Source organism: Gekko japonicus, unplaced genomic scaffold, assembly GCF_001447785.1.
Source record: "Gekko japonicus isolate JY-2015 unplaced genomic scaffold, Gekko_japonicus_V1.1 scaffold136, whole genome shotgun sequence".
NCBI lineage: Eukaryota > Metazoa > Chordata > Lepidosauria > Squamata > Gekkonidae > Gekko > Gekko japonicus.
The window spans coordinates 886097-901327 of NW_015177012.1; the positions used below are offsets into that span (position 1 = coordinate 886097).

Below are 15231 nucleotides of genomic sequence, written 5' to 3' on the forward strand. Positions count from 1 at the left end.
ATTATTGCTATGAGTATTGCCCTGTTTTCCTTTCAGGTTTAAGGTTTCTCAGTCCACATGTGCCATCCAGAGAAAAAGAGGGGACCATCTCAAATTCTCATACAATTATGTACAGCAGTAGGGTGTTTTTTTAAAAAAAAAACCCCACTGTATAACCATTTGGGCCAGTTTTCTTTTTGGGTAAATTTTAGTTATTTTAATTTATTTTACTTCATTTATATCCCACCTTCCTCCCCAGTGGGCCCCCAAAGCAGCTTATATCCCTCTCCTCACAACAACCCTGTGAGGTAGGTTAGGGCTGAGAGTGTGTGACTGGCCCAAGGTCGCCCAGTGAGTTCCCCGGGCACAGTGGGGATTTGAACCACACTGGCCTTCTATTAATATGGGTATTTATAGGTATATAATTAAACCCAAAACACCCCCCGCATTTTGCAGAATTTTAACACAGTATGACATGAAAATCATTTTGTGTTCCCTCAACCACAAGTGTACTGGCTTGCAGGCTTGGAGTATCATGTGCCATAAATCAAGCATAGCAGAGTCATTCAGTCCAAGGTCAGGGATCCAGAAGTCAGGCAATGCAGAGTCGGTGGCTTAGCATCTATCATATGTGTTGCATCCACACCTAACAACCTCTCTCGGCTGGTTTTATAGTCCCATGTAAAATTTCTCCAGGGACTCAGTTACTCAGAAGCAATCCTACAACTACTCATCTGCATTATCAGCAAGTAGGTGGCACTGGGCTGAGAGACATGCACTTAGCTGTCTTGTCTGTAGCTGTGTTCTAAGCCTTCGTCTGCAATGCTCTAAGGGAGTAGGTGATACCGGTGGGCTGGGAATGGTTAACTGAGGCTCACCAGCAGAATCAGGGCTGAAGGGTGTCATGGCTCTGCACCAGCTGTTGGCTGTGAATCCTGACAAGCCTGAAGCTCATTTTCCTGCTTGTCAGCTTCTGTTAACTCAAGGCTGGCTACCTGGGGCTCCTCCTCTCCTGAGGATTCCTCACTATCGCTGAAACCCTGGCCGACTTCTTAGCACAATCTTGCCAGCTCCCAAGCAGAGCAGGGTTCCCTTGTGTGACTTTCAGCTTCCCACCTTTGCAAAATGGTGACAACGGTAAACCTACCTTACAGGGTTAGCAGTAAGATTGCAGAACACTTGACGTGTTAGAAGAGCCAACACGTTTTTAAAAATATATTGGTGATCAAGAAACAGAATCCAGGATTGGGTTGCACAGGTAGGAGCTGGCAAAGGAAGATGTGGGGCAGGGCTATGCAAGTTATCAGCTGGCTGGTTGTCACCAGGGTCTAGTAACAGGGCCCATTTAATTTTTTTTCCCCAAGGGGAAAAAAATGCCTGCCCTGTGAAACTCCTCATCACCTGGAGAAGGGTGCAACATTTTCCATCCAGAAAACTTTGGCACGTTTCCATCCTTTTATTCTGTGCCCTTCACACTAACTCGAAAGGTGTGTCCATGTATCAAGAACAAAAGGACTCCTCTTGATTAATCCAAAACAGGGCTGATCCCAGAACAGCGGCCACCCCCAGAGGGGGAAAAAGAGAGGAAAATGGGCCCTTGAACTCGCAGATAAGAGGCGAGTGTTACATTTTTTATCCTTCCCTGCTATGCGTTTTGGGGAGGGGAGACTCATCATGCTGAACAGGAAAGGACAGACCCAGCCCTTATTGTTCCACACAGAACAATACAGCGGGAGGCTAACCAGAAGAGGTGAAATCCCAGGTGGCAGAGGAGAGATCCAGATGAGATCCTCCCATTCAGGCTCGGTAGTAAGTGCCCAATGTTGTAGAATTGGCAACTCTACTTAATTTCCAAATTTAAAAAAAACAAAACCCAAAAACCTGGCAACTTTGCTATTGGTGAAGGAAACAGGGCACGGGAAATGAACTAAAATCTGGGACTCAGCCGGAGGGGAGGGGGGAGCACAAAGGGGTGGCCCCATCACCCCCAGATACTGGCTTCCCTGGGAGTCTGAGCCTACCCCAGCAGTGTCCAAGAGCCCCCTTTTATCTCTCCTCCCCCTATGGAGAAAAAAGTAAAACATTGTACCTGGGGATGACCCTGCAGTGGGGACAAACATGGCCACCTTCAACAGCAGGTGGCCAATGATGAGGGCTGCTTGTAGACCTCACCAAGGATCTCTGGGTCCCTCCTGCCACACACTGTCTGTACAATCTCATGCAGCGTTAACCCACAATAAGACTGCTGAAGTCAGTGGGGCTTAGGTTGGAATTTCTGGGACATGAGTGTTGGGAGAAGGACGGGCCTTCTGGGTCATGCCACCAAAGTTCTGGAACTCGGTCTCCAGAGAGATTCGCCTGTCCTCCCCTGTTGCCGTCTTCCATCAGTAGGTAAAGACCTTTTCGTTTCATTTGGCATTCCTTCAATTATCCCTCCTTCCTAACTAATGTTTTTATTTATGCCTTTATGCTTTATAAGTATTTTAGCCCTGTTTTTTTTTTTAAAAAAAAACAATTTTATTGGGATATAATAAAAAAGTCAAACACATATCAAACTTATTTTAGCCCTGTTTTTATTTGTCTTGATGATGTATTGGGGGGCTCGAATGGTTTTAAAATGTGGGGTTTTATCATGTGCGTTCTAAATTGTTCGTCGCCCTTGTGACAGCAGACTGGTGGGATACAAATTTTGTAAATAAATAAGAAGGAAGGAAGGAAGGAAGGAAGGAAGGGTCAAGGATAATGAGAACAAAATGAAAATTCAATCATTGTTCAGTGTCAGTTTCTACCTTCTTTGCTGTCCAGTGTCGGCTCCTTCAGGGAACAGGCAGACGGAGCTGGGCCTTCTATGGGGTTCGGCGCCACGCCCACTGCCCCATTCCCATCCGGTTGGTCTTCCTGCCAGAGGGTTGACTTGGTGGTTGGGACCTTCTCGGCACTGAGGATGTTGCTGCTGGTCACAGCCATCTTCGCTGGGCCGGGTTCCTAGAGAAAACACAGAAGACACAAGAATATTAAGATCACCCTGTCTAGAAATTGAAGTTTCCATTCAGTGCCAACCGAAGTTTCCATTCAGTGCCAATTTAGGGAACAGAGACTGAATTTGGCTTTCTGTGGGAGGAAGAATATGATACATTCAACATACTGTAGCTGCAGAAAATGGCAGGCCCGTGTCCTGTTCTTCCACATTACACCTGGTAACATTACCTCATACTTACCTATATCCCGCCATCCATTGTGTTGCACGTTTACTTGCTCCACCAGTCCACGCCAGGACAGCAGGATGAAACCACAATGTACGAAAGCGTGCCTGAGCTTTGAGGCAGCTCAACACTAACCTTCACTTTTCAGCGGCAGTCCTGTTATGAAGCTGAGCGTGGAATTCTAACCCACTGACACCTAGATATACCTACATCTCTGAACAGTTTCAGGAGATTTTTAAAATAGTGTTGATCAATGCTCCCTCTAAGCTGTGGTGCCTTGTGAGCAGAAATTCTACTCTGTGAGCTGCTGGCATTAAAGTTGTGAGTGAGCAATTTGGCTACTGCAGAAATTAGTTGGCTCCAGAGCCATCATTCCTGAGCTAAAACAAAAATGTGTGAGCCGGAGGCTAAAAAACTGTGAGCTAGCTCACACTAACTCATCTTAGAGGAAACACTGGTGTTGATAAGAACGGTGAATTTACAGCCTGCCTTCTCTTACGGACCCTGGGGCTGGTTAGCCCTGCTTGGCATGGCCCCCTTGGTACCTGTGTGAGACCCTCTTCTTAACAGAACATAATCTTCATTTCAACCCAATGGGACACATGACCTTGGGCTTTCTTTGGAGTAACACCACAATACAGCTGCCAACTCTGGATTGGAAAATTCCAAAAATTTGGGAGCGGAGCCTGGGGAAGGCGGGGACTTGGGGGGGGGGGGACTTCAGTGGGCTATAATGACATTCATTCGGCCCTCCAAAGCAGCCCTCTTCTCCAGAGGAACTGATCCCTGCACTCTGGAGATCAGTTGTAATTCCTGGAGATTTCCAGGTCCCACCTGGAGGCCGGCAACCCTATGCACAACCAGAGAACACCCTCTTCCCCCCACCCCAGAAGCCTTCAGGGCACCTTGCCTTCCCAGTCACCATTTCTTTTTTGAAGAAAACCCTTTCTTTTACAATTTCTGGGTTTTAAGCTGCTTGTCTACCGTCGCCCTGCATTTTTAAAAGCCTCAATTTCTTTCTGAGTTTTTTACAGCTCCCTCCCACCCCCAAATGTATTTGTGCCGCAGTTCCCAGCTGTAATTTTCTATTCTTATACTAGTTTTATTATACCAAAGCGCCTAGAGCTGTTTGGGTTGTAAAGATGGGACAGAAAGCCCCCTGCACCGTGAATATCACAGAATCATTGGAAGGGGCCATACAAACCCAACTAGTCCAACACCCTGCCCAATGCAGGACCAGCCTAAAGCATCTCTGACGAATATTCTTCCAGCCTCTTCTTGAAAGCTGCCAGTGAAGGGGAGCTAACCACCTCTAGAGGCAGCCGATTCCACCTCTGAACCACTCTGACCGTGAAAAAGTTTTTCCTAATATCCAGCCGGTACCTTTCTGCATGTAACTTAAACCTGCTGCTTCTGGTCATCTCCTCTGCTGCCAACTGGAACAGCTCCTTGCCCTCCTCCAAATGATGGCCTTTCAAATATTTAAAGAGAGCAACCATGTCCCCCCTCAATCTCTTCTCCAAACTGAACATTCCCAAGGCCCTCAGCCTTTCCTCGTAGGGCTCAGTCTCCAGACACAACACATGGAATCTACGACAGAACACCACTATTTTTATTCCTCCTGTGCAGTCGCTTGCATGAGAGCAAAGCCATCTCTCCTGTGGGCATGCAGCTATTCCTCCTCATATACATACAAGGTCTGATTTATAGTTTGGTTGAAATGCAGGCTGGAAGGGCAGTAGTTCAGCAGTTCAAGACCCGAGTGAGTTCCTGTCTCTGGTTCCAGCTCCTGCCAACCTAGCATTTCGAAGATGAGAAGTGCTTGCCCACTCCAGAACCGCTGATTTCAGGAGGGGTGTTGAAAGACCTGAGTCAGATTGAGGTGACGAGAGAGGAGGTCCTAAAACTGAGAGACAACTTAAAAACTGATAAATCACCAGGCCTGGATGGCATACATCCGAGAGTTCTGAAAGAACTCAAATGTGAACTTCTGGATCTCCTTACAAAAATATGTAATCCTTCCTTAAAATCTGCCTCCATTCCTGAGGACTGGAAGGTAGCTAATGTCACTCCCATTTTTAAAAAGGGTTCCAGAGGAGATCCAGGAAATTACAGGCCAGTCAGTCTGACGTCGATACCAGGTAAATTGGTGGAAACCATTATTAAGGAAAGAATTAGTAGGCACATAGATGAACAAAACCTATTGAGGCAGACTCAGCACGGTTTCTGTAAGGGAAGATCTTGTCTCACTAACCTGTTAGTGTTCTTTGAGGGCATGAACAAACATGTGGACAAGGGGGATCCAATAGATATTGTTTACCTTGACTTCCAGAAAGCTTTTGATAAAGTTCCTCATCAAAGGCTCAAAAACTAGCTCAAAAATCATGGGATAAAAGGACAAGTCCTTTTATGGATCAAAAACTGGCTAATTAATAGAAAACAGAGACAGAGTATAAATGGGCAGTCCCCCCAGTGGAGGGGGGTAAGCAGTGGGGTACCACAGGGATCAGTACTTGGTCCACTGCTTTTTAACTTGTTCATTAATGATTTGGAGTTGGGAGTAAGCAGTGAAGTGGCTAAATTTGCGGATGATACGAAGTTGTTCAGGGTGGTGAAAACCAGTGAGGATTGTGAGGCACTCCAAAGGGATCTGTCAAAGATGGGCGAGTGGGCGTCAACATGGCAAATGGGGTTCAATGTGGCCAAGTGCAAGGTGATGCACATTGGAGCCAAAAATCCTAAATATAAATACACATTGATGGGGTCTGAACTGGCAGAGACTGAGCAAGAGAGAGATCTTGGAGTTGTAGTGGATAACTCACTGAAAATGTCGAGACAGTGTGTGACTGCAATAAAGAAGGCCAATGCTATGCTGGGGATTATTAGGAAGGGTATTGAAAACAGATCAGCCAATATAATAATGCCCCTATATAAATCAATGGTGAGACCTCATTTGGAATACTGTGTGCAGTTCTGGGCACCACACCTTAAAAAGGATATTATAGCTTTGGAAAAAGTGCAGAAAAGGGCAACTCGAATGATAAAAGGGTTGGAACACTTTCCCTATGAGGAAAGGTTAAAGCGCTTAGGGCTCTTTAGCTTGGAGAAACGACGACTGAGGGGAGACATGATTGAGGTTTATAAGATTATGCATGGGAAAGAACAGGTAGAGAAAGAGGTACTTTTCTCCCTTTCTCACAATACAAGAACTCGTGGGCACTCCATGAAATTGCTGAGCGGTCAGGTTAGAACGGATAAAAGGAAGTACTTCTTCACCCAAAGAGTGATTAACACGTGGAATTCACTGCCACAGGAGGTGGCGGCGGCTACAAGCATGGATGGCTTCAAGAGGGAATTAGATAAGCATATGGAGCAGAGGTCCATCAGTGGCTATTAGCCACAAGGTATAGATAGGGGCTCTGGGGCAAGTGATGCTCTGTCTTCTTGGTGCTTGGGGGGTCAACAGTGGGAGGGCTTCTAATGTCCCGGCCCCACTGGTGGACCTCCTGATGGCACTGGTATTTCTGGCCACTGTGTGATACAGAGTGTTGGACTGGATGGGCCTTTGGCCTGATCCAACATTGGCGTCTCTTATGTTCTTATGAAAGGAAGAAATTGCAAGTAGATAAATAGGTACTGCTTTGGTGGGAAGGTAACAGTGTTCCGTGTGCCTCGGCGTTTAGTCATGCTGGCCACATGACCATGGAAACGTCTTCGGACAGTGCTGGAGATGAGCACCGCAACCCTAGAGTTGGATTCGACTGGCCTTCGAGCAAGGGAAACCTTTACCTTTACCTTTGTTAAGCTTCACTTTCTAAAAGGGTGCCAAGCCAAGGAGAAGGCAAATGGAAGACTTCTTCTATGTAAAGGCCGCCAAGGGTTCAGCTGACAACAGAACTGATGGAAGGGGCTTTTACAATCTCCCCCAAATGGAGTAAAGTAAAATATAGAAAAGTCAAGCAAAGGTCAATTTAGGGGGGGAAAGGGCACAGTTGTCTTTCCTGAAGAGCTTAATCTGTGTCTAAACATTCACAGGTGAAGAGGAACGCAGAAATCCTTCCATGGCCTACTTAACTTTGGTGGAAAGGAGACCCCCCCTTTCTCACCTTTACCCATCACTACTGCAAAGACAACACTAGGGATATTTTTCTTCGAAACCTGTAGGACTAGTAACTCAGTTTACACAATTAAATCAGAGAGCACAGGGACTTCAGGAACCCAGATTCCACAGAGCTGTACGACGCAACAGAAAGGAGCTGCAGATTAAAAAAATGTTAAGGCTCAGAAATATCTGGGGGGGGGAATGGGGGACATTTGAGGGGAGCACCGGAATAATCTTATCTTTTTGAAATGAGAAAAAAGTTTTTTATTGACAAAACTTTACTTAAAACACCACACACATGTATATATGTATATATTTAAAAATTATACTAAGACAATCTACAGAATTAAGAGAATGACATATCCCAAGTCTGCCAAAACATTCCCACGTCTACCGAACATTTCCAAGCATGTTTCCACGTGTCTCATTTGGGTCATCGTCAATGCTCCCTCTAAGCTGTGGAGTCTTGTGAGCAAAAAAATCTACTTTGTGAGCTACTGGCATTGTGAGTGATTTGGCTGCTGCATAAACTAGTTTGCTTTGGAGCCCTCCTTCCTGAGCTAAGACAAAAAATGTCATGCCGGCCACATGACCACAGAAACGTCTCCGGACAGCGCTGGCTCTTCAGATTTGAAACGGAGATGAGCACCGCAACCCTAGAATCGGATTCGACTGGCTTTCGAGCAAGGGAACCTTTACCTTTAAGGTCCTAGTGGACTCGAAGCTAGTATCTGGAAACTTTACTTATTTATTTATTCCTTTGATTTCTGTTCCGCTTCCCCCCCACTGTTGCGTGGCTCAGAGCAGTTCAAAACATGTAACAGTTTAAAATACAGTTAAAAGATCTAGATTTAACAGATTCAAATCCAAATCTTTACAATTAATCAGATGGCATACAATAATACTATCACTGTCCCAGTGGAAGGAAAAAAAGGAGGAGAAGGAGCAGGAAGAACTATACGAATAGGAATTCTCCTGGCCTCACCCCCACGCTTGGCGGTACATCTCCATTTTACAGCCCCCGCAGAAATGAGCCAAGTCCTGCGAGCCCTGGATCTCACTCAGGAGTGCATTCCACCAAGTTGGAGCTACTGCTGAGAAGGCTCTAGGCCAGGGGTGTCGAACTCATTCGTTACGAGGGCCGGATCTGACATAAATGAGACCTTGCTGGGCCGGGCCATGTGTGTCATAAAACGTAATGCCCAGGAGTGGAGATATAAACTTTATAAAGGACACAAACGCAAAGGGCTTTTTTTTTTTTTACTTAAAATAAAAACATGCTTAAAACATTAGCACTCTTGCAATATTTTGTTTATTTAACAGTGTCTGATAACTGACACCTCTTGCTCTGAATTATTGCGTCAAAATATCTCTGCTGTTGCAATCTTGATTATTGTGTTCAGGTGTGTATCTGTAAGCTGCAAACGTACGATGATGCAGCCGCAGCAGCAGAACTGGAAGAAGCAGCAGAAGACAGCCAGTTCCACTGCGGGCCTGACAGAGGCCCTCCAGGGGCCTGATTCGGCCCCTAGGTCGCATGTTTGACACCCCTGAACTAGGCTCTAGTTGAGGCCAGGCGAATATTCCGATCTCTAAGGTGCTGCTGGGCTCAATCCTCTCTCTCCAGTAACTGGACTCCAAGACAGACTAGAACCCGCAACTTCTCTCCTTGCTCATTACATGTAATCGCCACTTCCGTTCCTCCTACAGGGACTTGGTCCCTGAATGACTGACAACGGGTCTCCCTTTCAGAAGGACCTCCTGACCTAAACAAACTAATAGAGATGGCTGCCGTTTTGATGGGACCCCTCAAAGCATGCTGGGAAGACTGAGAGGGAATGTACCCAAGCAAGGGGGGGAAACAGCACAGGAAGGGACACAGCACCAAGCCCACAACTCTTCCCCCGCTGCCAAAGTCCTCTCGACTTTCGGAAGCAGACTCTCTCCACAAAGAAATTCCACATTGCGCAACAGGCCGGGTTGGGCCCTGCTCGTTCCGTGGGTCACCAAGACAGAGCATGGTTTTGCCCAGGCTCGGCTTCCAGTCACGGCTTTTCTGGGCCTCGCATCTCAACCGCCCCCTCCAAAAAAAATCCTACTTACCTTATTTGGTGCTCAGGAGAACAGGCCGTGGACGGTTTCCAAGGGGTTGCCGTAGCAACGGAGCGTAATCCAAAAATGATATTATTCAGCCAGCATCTCCCCCCCCCCAGTTTTTGTTCCACTTCCAAAAAAAGAATCAGCTTTTGGGGGCTGGTTTCACACCGTGCGACGCTCCCTCGTCTGCTGCTCTCCCGTGCTTCGGCCTCCGCCGAGCAGAGCTACCTAAGTAGGGGATTTGGGGCAGCAGGACACTTTCGGAATACAGAGGAGAGGCCTGTTTTAAAAAATTCCCTCTTTTGCTGTTCTGGAAACGCCGATAGTTGGGATGGGAGGGCGGCTCTCATCACATCGGCCATAGAAGTTGTGGTAGGGATAGGCAAAGAGCACTGCGGGGGTGGGAGGGGTGGGAGATTGAGGGGACGAGACCAGCACAGAAACTAGGGCTGTCTATATTCCGGGAAAAGCATAAGATGGGTCACCGTGTGAATCTGTCTGCAGCAGCAGAAAAAGAGTCCAGGAGCACCTTAAAGATTTGTGGCTTTCGTGAATCACTGCTCACTTCCTTAAGGTGCTACTGGACTCTCGGGGTTGGATTCTGGATGCAAGTTTCTAGTCCTTATCATTCCAGGACCTGAAAAACGCACCAGTATTTCAGAGCTTAGCCGTGGGTATGCGCGCACCAATGTATTATTTTATTTATTTGATTTACACCCCACCTTCTTTCCCAAACAGGGACCCAAAATGGCTTATCTCATTCTCTTCTCTGTTTTATCCTCACGGGTAAGTTGAGTCTAAGAGTGTGTGACTGGCCCAAGGGCATCAAGCAGGCTTCCGTGGCAGGGCGGGGATTCGAACCAGAGTCTCCACGGATCCCAGTCTGATGCTCTCACTACTATACCGTGCTGTTTGGTACAGTGGTTAGGAGCGCGGACTCTAATCTGGGAGAACCAGGTTTGATTCCCCACTCCTCCACATGCAGCTGCTGGTGTGACCTTGGGCAAGCCGTAGTTCTGACAAGAGCTGTCCTTGAAAGAGCAGTTCCCAAAAGAGCTCTCTCAGCCCCACCTACCTCACAGGGTGCCTGTTGTGGGGAGGGGAAGGGAAACGGGTTTGTAAGCCGCTCTGAGCGAAGGGCGGGGTATAAATCCCATCTCTTCTTCTATTTCTCAGTTGTTCTTAAGACACACTTAAATCATTCGTTATCCTCACAGCAAACTTGAGTGTTAGATTAGGCTGAGACTGTGTGTGAGTGGCCCAAAGTTCACCCAGTGAGCTTCCGTGACACAAATGGGGATTCGAACCCGGGTCTCCCCGATCCTAGTCCGACACTACCCACGACAGCACACTGGCTCTCCAAGTTGTGTTTCCTTTTGCAGCTCCCCCCGACCCCCGCTGGGAGGAACGCAATCACGCAAGACTGCCGTCATGCCAACATTCTTAAATTCACAACACCGTGGTTGCAGAATCTAACAGATCTATGCACAGAATCTTTCCAGCCTGAAGGTCACGCTCAAAAGATATATTGCTGACTGGATTGAGTGCAGAATCTTTCCGGCAAACCCTTAAGAACCCAATGACTGTCTGGAATCCCCAGGGCACGGCCGTTGCCCCCTCCCCCCAAACTACACCGGTTCACATGAAGGACAGACCCTCTTTCCCATCCGAGACCTTCTGCACCTTTCTTCCCGGCCACTGAGTTCTCAGCAGGGCGAATTAGATCGGGCAGGACTATTCCTGGAGAACAGAAGGACTATGTCTTTGCAGGCTCTGACATCCAAGTGGGGAGATAAGAGACCAAAATGTGGCAGTTACATTGCTTTAGCAGTTGGGGGGGATAAGGTATCCCCCCCCCAAGCTCCCAACTGTGAGATCAAACAGAGAGGGAACCAGTGACCGTCACACACACCCCAACCTTCTTGCGGCCCCCTTCCCACAAATAGCCAGTCCATTTTGCACAGAAAAGATAAAAACCAACATAACAAAAAACAGAAGCCCGTCCGGGACAAAGAGAAACCTATTCCCAAGAGCAGCGGGGGTCGGATTCTGACCCCTGTGGGACGCTCCCCCACGCCTTCCACGTGGGAGATTCCGGCTGGAAAAAACGAGTCACTGGCTTGTGCTAATTCCCTTTCTGTCTCTCTCTCTCTCTTTTTTACCATTTATAGTCAAAAGAGAGTGAAATCGTCACTGCCGGATCCCCGGAGAACAGAGTCGCGGCCCATGAAAGATCTATGAACCCGACTCGGCTTGAGGCCTCTCGGTCGGTGAGTTTTATCTCCGGGGACCATCTAGTGCAGAGAAACCAAAGCACTGGGCAATTTTATTCCGCCCAAGAGGGCCTGTCGACATCCAAGAATCTTTCCCTTGTTCTTCTGGCTCCCATTTGCAGTCATGGAAAAGGGGGGCGGGGGAGCATGTACACCGTGTAAACTGTAAACTCTCCGTCAGCAACTGGACAAAACCAGGCGCGCATGAATCCGCATGTTTGTGACACTGCATACCACAGTGTGCACTCTATACAGGCCCTGACATGGAGAATTTCTTTACACATGACAGTATTCTCCATTATCCTGCAGGGAAGGCACAGAACATGGCTACTTAAAAAAAATTATTATTACCAAAAAAGCATGGTTCTAGTCCTTCTGAACACAACCTTGTATAAAGAGCGCCTCCTGCTGGAACAGACTGTAGGTCCAGGATCCAGTTTCTCACAATGGCCAGCCAGATTCAGTAGAAAGCCCACAGGTAGGACACAGGTGCCTCAGTCTCCCCGGTTGTTGTTCCCCAGCCAAATGATATTCAGAGGTAGACTACCTCTGAATATGGGGGCTCCATTTAACTATCGTGGCTAATAGTCACCAATGAACCTGCCCACCATGAGTTTGTCTAACTCCCTTTTTAAAAGCTGTCCTGAGCTAGCTGACGTCACCCTGTGACCCTGAGCCCCGCAGCAGGTTAATTATGTGTTGGGAGTACTAGATCAGTTTACCACGTGTGCCTCATTCACATTGACTTCTCTCTTGTTTTGGAGGTAAGAATTCAGTGGGGATGATGCTCACGGGTTCTTCAGGACCGGGGACCGTTCCCCATATTTACCTGTGGGGTCGGGGGCTCAACTTTCCTCTTTTTCTTCTGATTCTGCTTGTTCGTCCTTGGGTAGACAACCAACATCTCCAGCCACCTGTGGGTGAGACGGGAAAGTGACAAACTGGGATTCACGTTGGGCGATGCAACGGGAAAAGGCACGAGGCAGACAAACTTGGCAGAGTGGGGATTCAGGTCTGGGTTTCAAAAATCCTAGTCCAGCATTTCAACCACTACACTGGGGGTGGCCAAACCTGCTTAACATCAAGGGCCACATAGAATAAACATCAGATGTCTGAGAGCCGCAAGACGTGAACAAATATTAGACACGTTTTTATTTGAAAAATATGCAAGTTTGCTTTTTATTAACATTAAATGAGACTGCCAAAAATAAAAAACAAAAGGGGTAAAAACAGATATAACTGTAAATGCATCCTCCGAGCCCCCTCCCCCCGAAGATGGCTGACTTGACAAAGGGATTTAAAGAGACAAATGCCTTCTCCCAAGCTGGACGGTGCGGGGGGCGGGCGGGCTTTGAGAACGCATTTAAAGTTTAAGTTGCTTTCTGTCTCTGCTCCCCCCCCCCCATACCTCAAGCCTACCCAAGGAGGGGAACCCTGTCTGGGGAAGGGGAGACCGATTGGGGAGGCATGCCTAGAGATGTGAAGGCCCGGGGGAAAAATGGAAAAATTCGGGGAAAACCCGTTTTTCCCCCATTTTTTCCTGAAGCCTCCCCCCCCCCAAAAAAAAACCTGGAAAAAATGAAAAAAGAAATTGATTATGGAACATTTTATTTTAACATGATGAATAAAATATTTTAAGACAAGGTGTTCAGATATTTTCCAAATCATTTCTAAAAAATATGTATGGTATCAGATTGATCTAATTTCTGTGCACTGAGCACAAGCAAGTCCTAGGTTAAACTGAACTCTCCAATGCAAGAACAAGATGCATTTCTTCCTTTAGGAGGTGCGATTGTCACAAGAAAAGAAAAGGGTTTCAGTTTTGTTTTTGCATGTGGGTGGGTATGCTGTGTGTAATAATTGTTTGGATACACTATATTTTTAATATGCTAGTTGTGATAATTTCATGCCAAGTAAAAATGTCCATAGTCATATTTTACGTTTATAAAGTAACAGAATGACTTTCAAAAGAAGTGCTAATGTAGCATTTTTTCCCCAATTTTTCAGAAAATGTCTGTTTTTTCCCGAGCTTCAAAATTTTCGGAAATTTTACATCTCTAGGCATGCCTCCCCTTCGCTTCCCCAGCCGCCCTGCCGGGAGCCACACATTATGTATGAAAGAGCCACATGTGGCTCCTGAGCTGGATTTTGGCCATCCCCTGCACTGCACCATGCTGGGTCCACATGGCTTCTGTCCACCCAGGTCCTGTGGTCCCCAGCACTGCCTTTTGGGTGATCAAAAGGGACTCTCCCTGCTTCTCCCTTCAGGTTGACTCTGGCTAGTACTTGGATGGGAGACCGCCAAGGGAGCCCGGGGTCGCGATGCAGTGGCAAACCACCTCTGAACATCTCTTGGCTTGGCCTGGATGGCCCAAACTAGTCCGATCTTGTCAGATCTCAAAAGTTAAACAGAGTCAGTCCTGGTTCGTACTTGGATGGGCGACCACCAAGGAAGTCCAGGGTCACGACGCAGAGGCAGGCAATGGCGAACCACCTCTGTTCGTCTCTTGCCCTGAAAACCCTACGGCAGCGGTTCTCAACCTGTGGGTCGCAACCAGAGGTCATTTCGGGGGGGAACATAGTTCCCCCGGGTGAGGTGCAGGGGGGCGGGGTACATGACGAAGCCCCGCCCCCTGCTTCCGGCCGCCCCGCTTCCAGCCCTCATTCAGCCAGGAGGAGGCAGGAGAAGAGGGAGGGTAAGTTGCTTCCTCCCCGCCTCTCCCCACCCCTGCCTGCCTGGGGCCAGGGAGGGCCTTGGCGGGGCTTCCTCGCACTCCCGCGGGCCTTGCAGGCCCACCGCCGGGCCCCTGATGTCAGGGGGTGTGGCATATGCTAATGAGTTATGCTAATGCAATAACACCTCTGCTTGTACTAATGGTCAAGAATAACTCTGCTTTTGCTATTTGAAGGAATTTACAAGACAACTGAATAGGATATAACAAACCTTATAACAGTTCTGCAAGGTAGGCCAGTATATCATCATCCCTGTCTTGGGGGGAGGGGGGGGGGGGGGGGGGGGAATGCTGGTCAGGAAGAGCCCTGGGTCGGAAATTAAGAGTACTGCACCGGAGAAATCTGCAGTACATTGCTTCAGAGAATTCCCGCACCGGGAGAAAGGATCATTATGGCAGCTATACATTTCTGAAGTGCCAGAAAAACTTGACTCGATATCCTTATGGCGGGGGGGTCCCCAAAGCTTGTGTCCCCCGGGGGCGCTTGAGACAACAAAATGGCTGCCACAGGGGGCGGAGCCAGCCACAAAGCTAACTCTGATTGTAACACTTCAGCATTTAAAGTGGAAGCTCTGTTTTAATTTGCAGAGCCGACCAAAAGCCCCGCTGGGGCACCTCTGCCCTGTCTGGCACGACCCACTTTCCAAATACATGTTGGTGTACGCCAGAGACCAGTTTCTCCTAGACGAAATGGTTGCTTTGGAAAGGGTGGGTTCTACGGCATCACACCTAACTAAGGTCCCCTCCTCTTCACAAACCCCACCCTTCCTAGACTCCACCCCCAAATCTCCAGAAATTTCCCAACTTGGAGTTGGCGACTCTAGGGTCCAACTTCAGATTCACTG

At 47.8% G+C, this 15231-nt stretch overlaps 1 protein-coding gene across 6 annotated transcripts in view; it reads right to left on the reverse strand.

Annotated features, from left to right (window-relative positions):
• MPRIP (myosin phosphatase Rho interacting protein) overlaps positions 1 to 15231 on the reverse strand; it is a 164581-nt gene that overhangs the window by 62281 nt on the left and 87069 nt on the right. For all 6 annotated transcript variants that reach the window (XM_015427658.1, XM_015427657.1, XM_015427654.1 and 3 more), the window contains exons 5-6: positions 12484 to 12568; positions 2769 to 2964 (exon numbers count right to left, since the gene is read on the reverse strand). In XM_015427658.1, coding sequence (XP_015283144.1) covers positions 2769 to 2964; positions 12484 to 12568 — 281 coding nt within the window. The remainder of the gene's footprint in view (positions 1 to 2768; positions 2965 to 12483; positions 12569 to 15231) is intronic.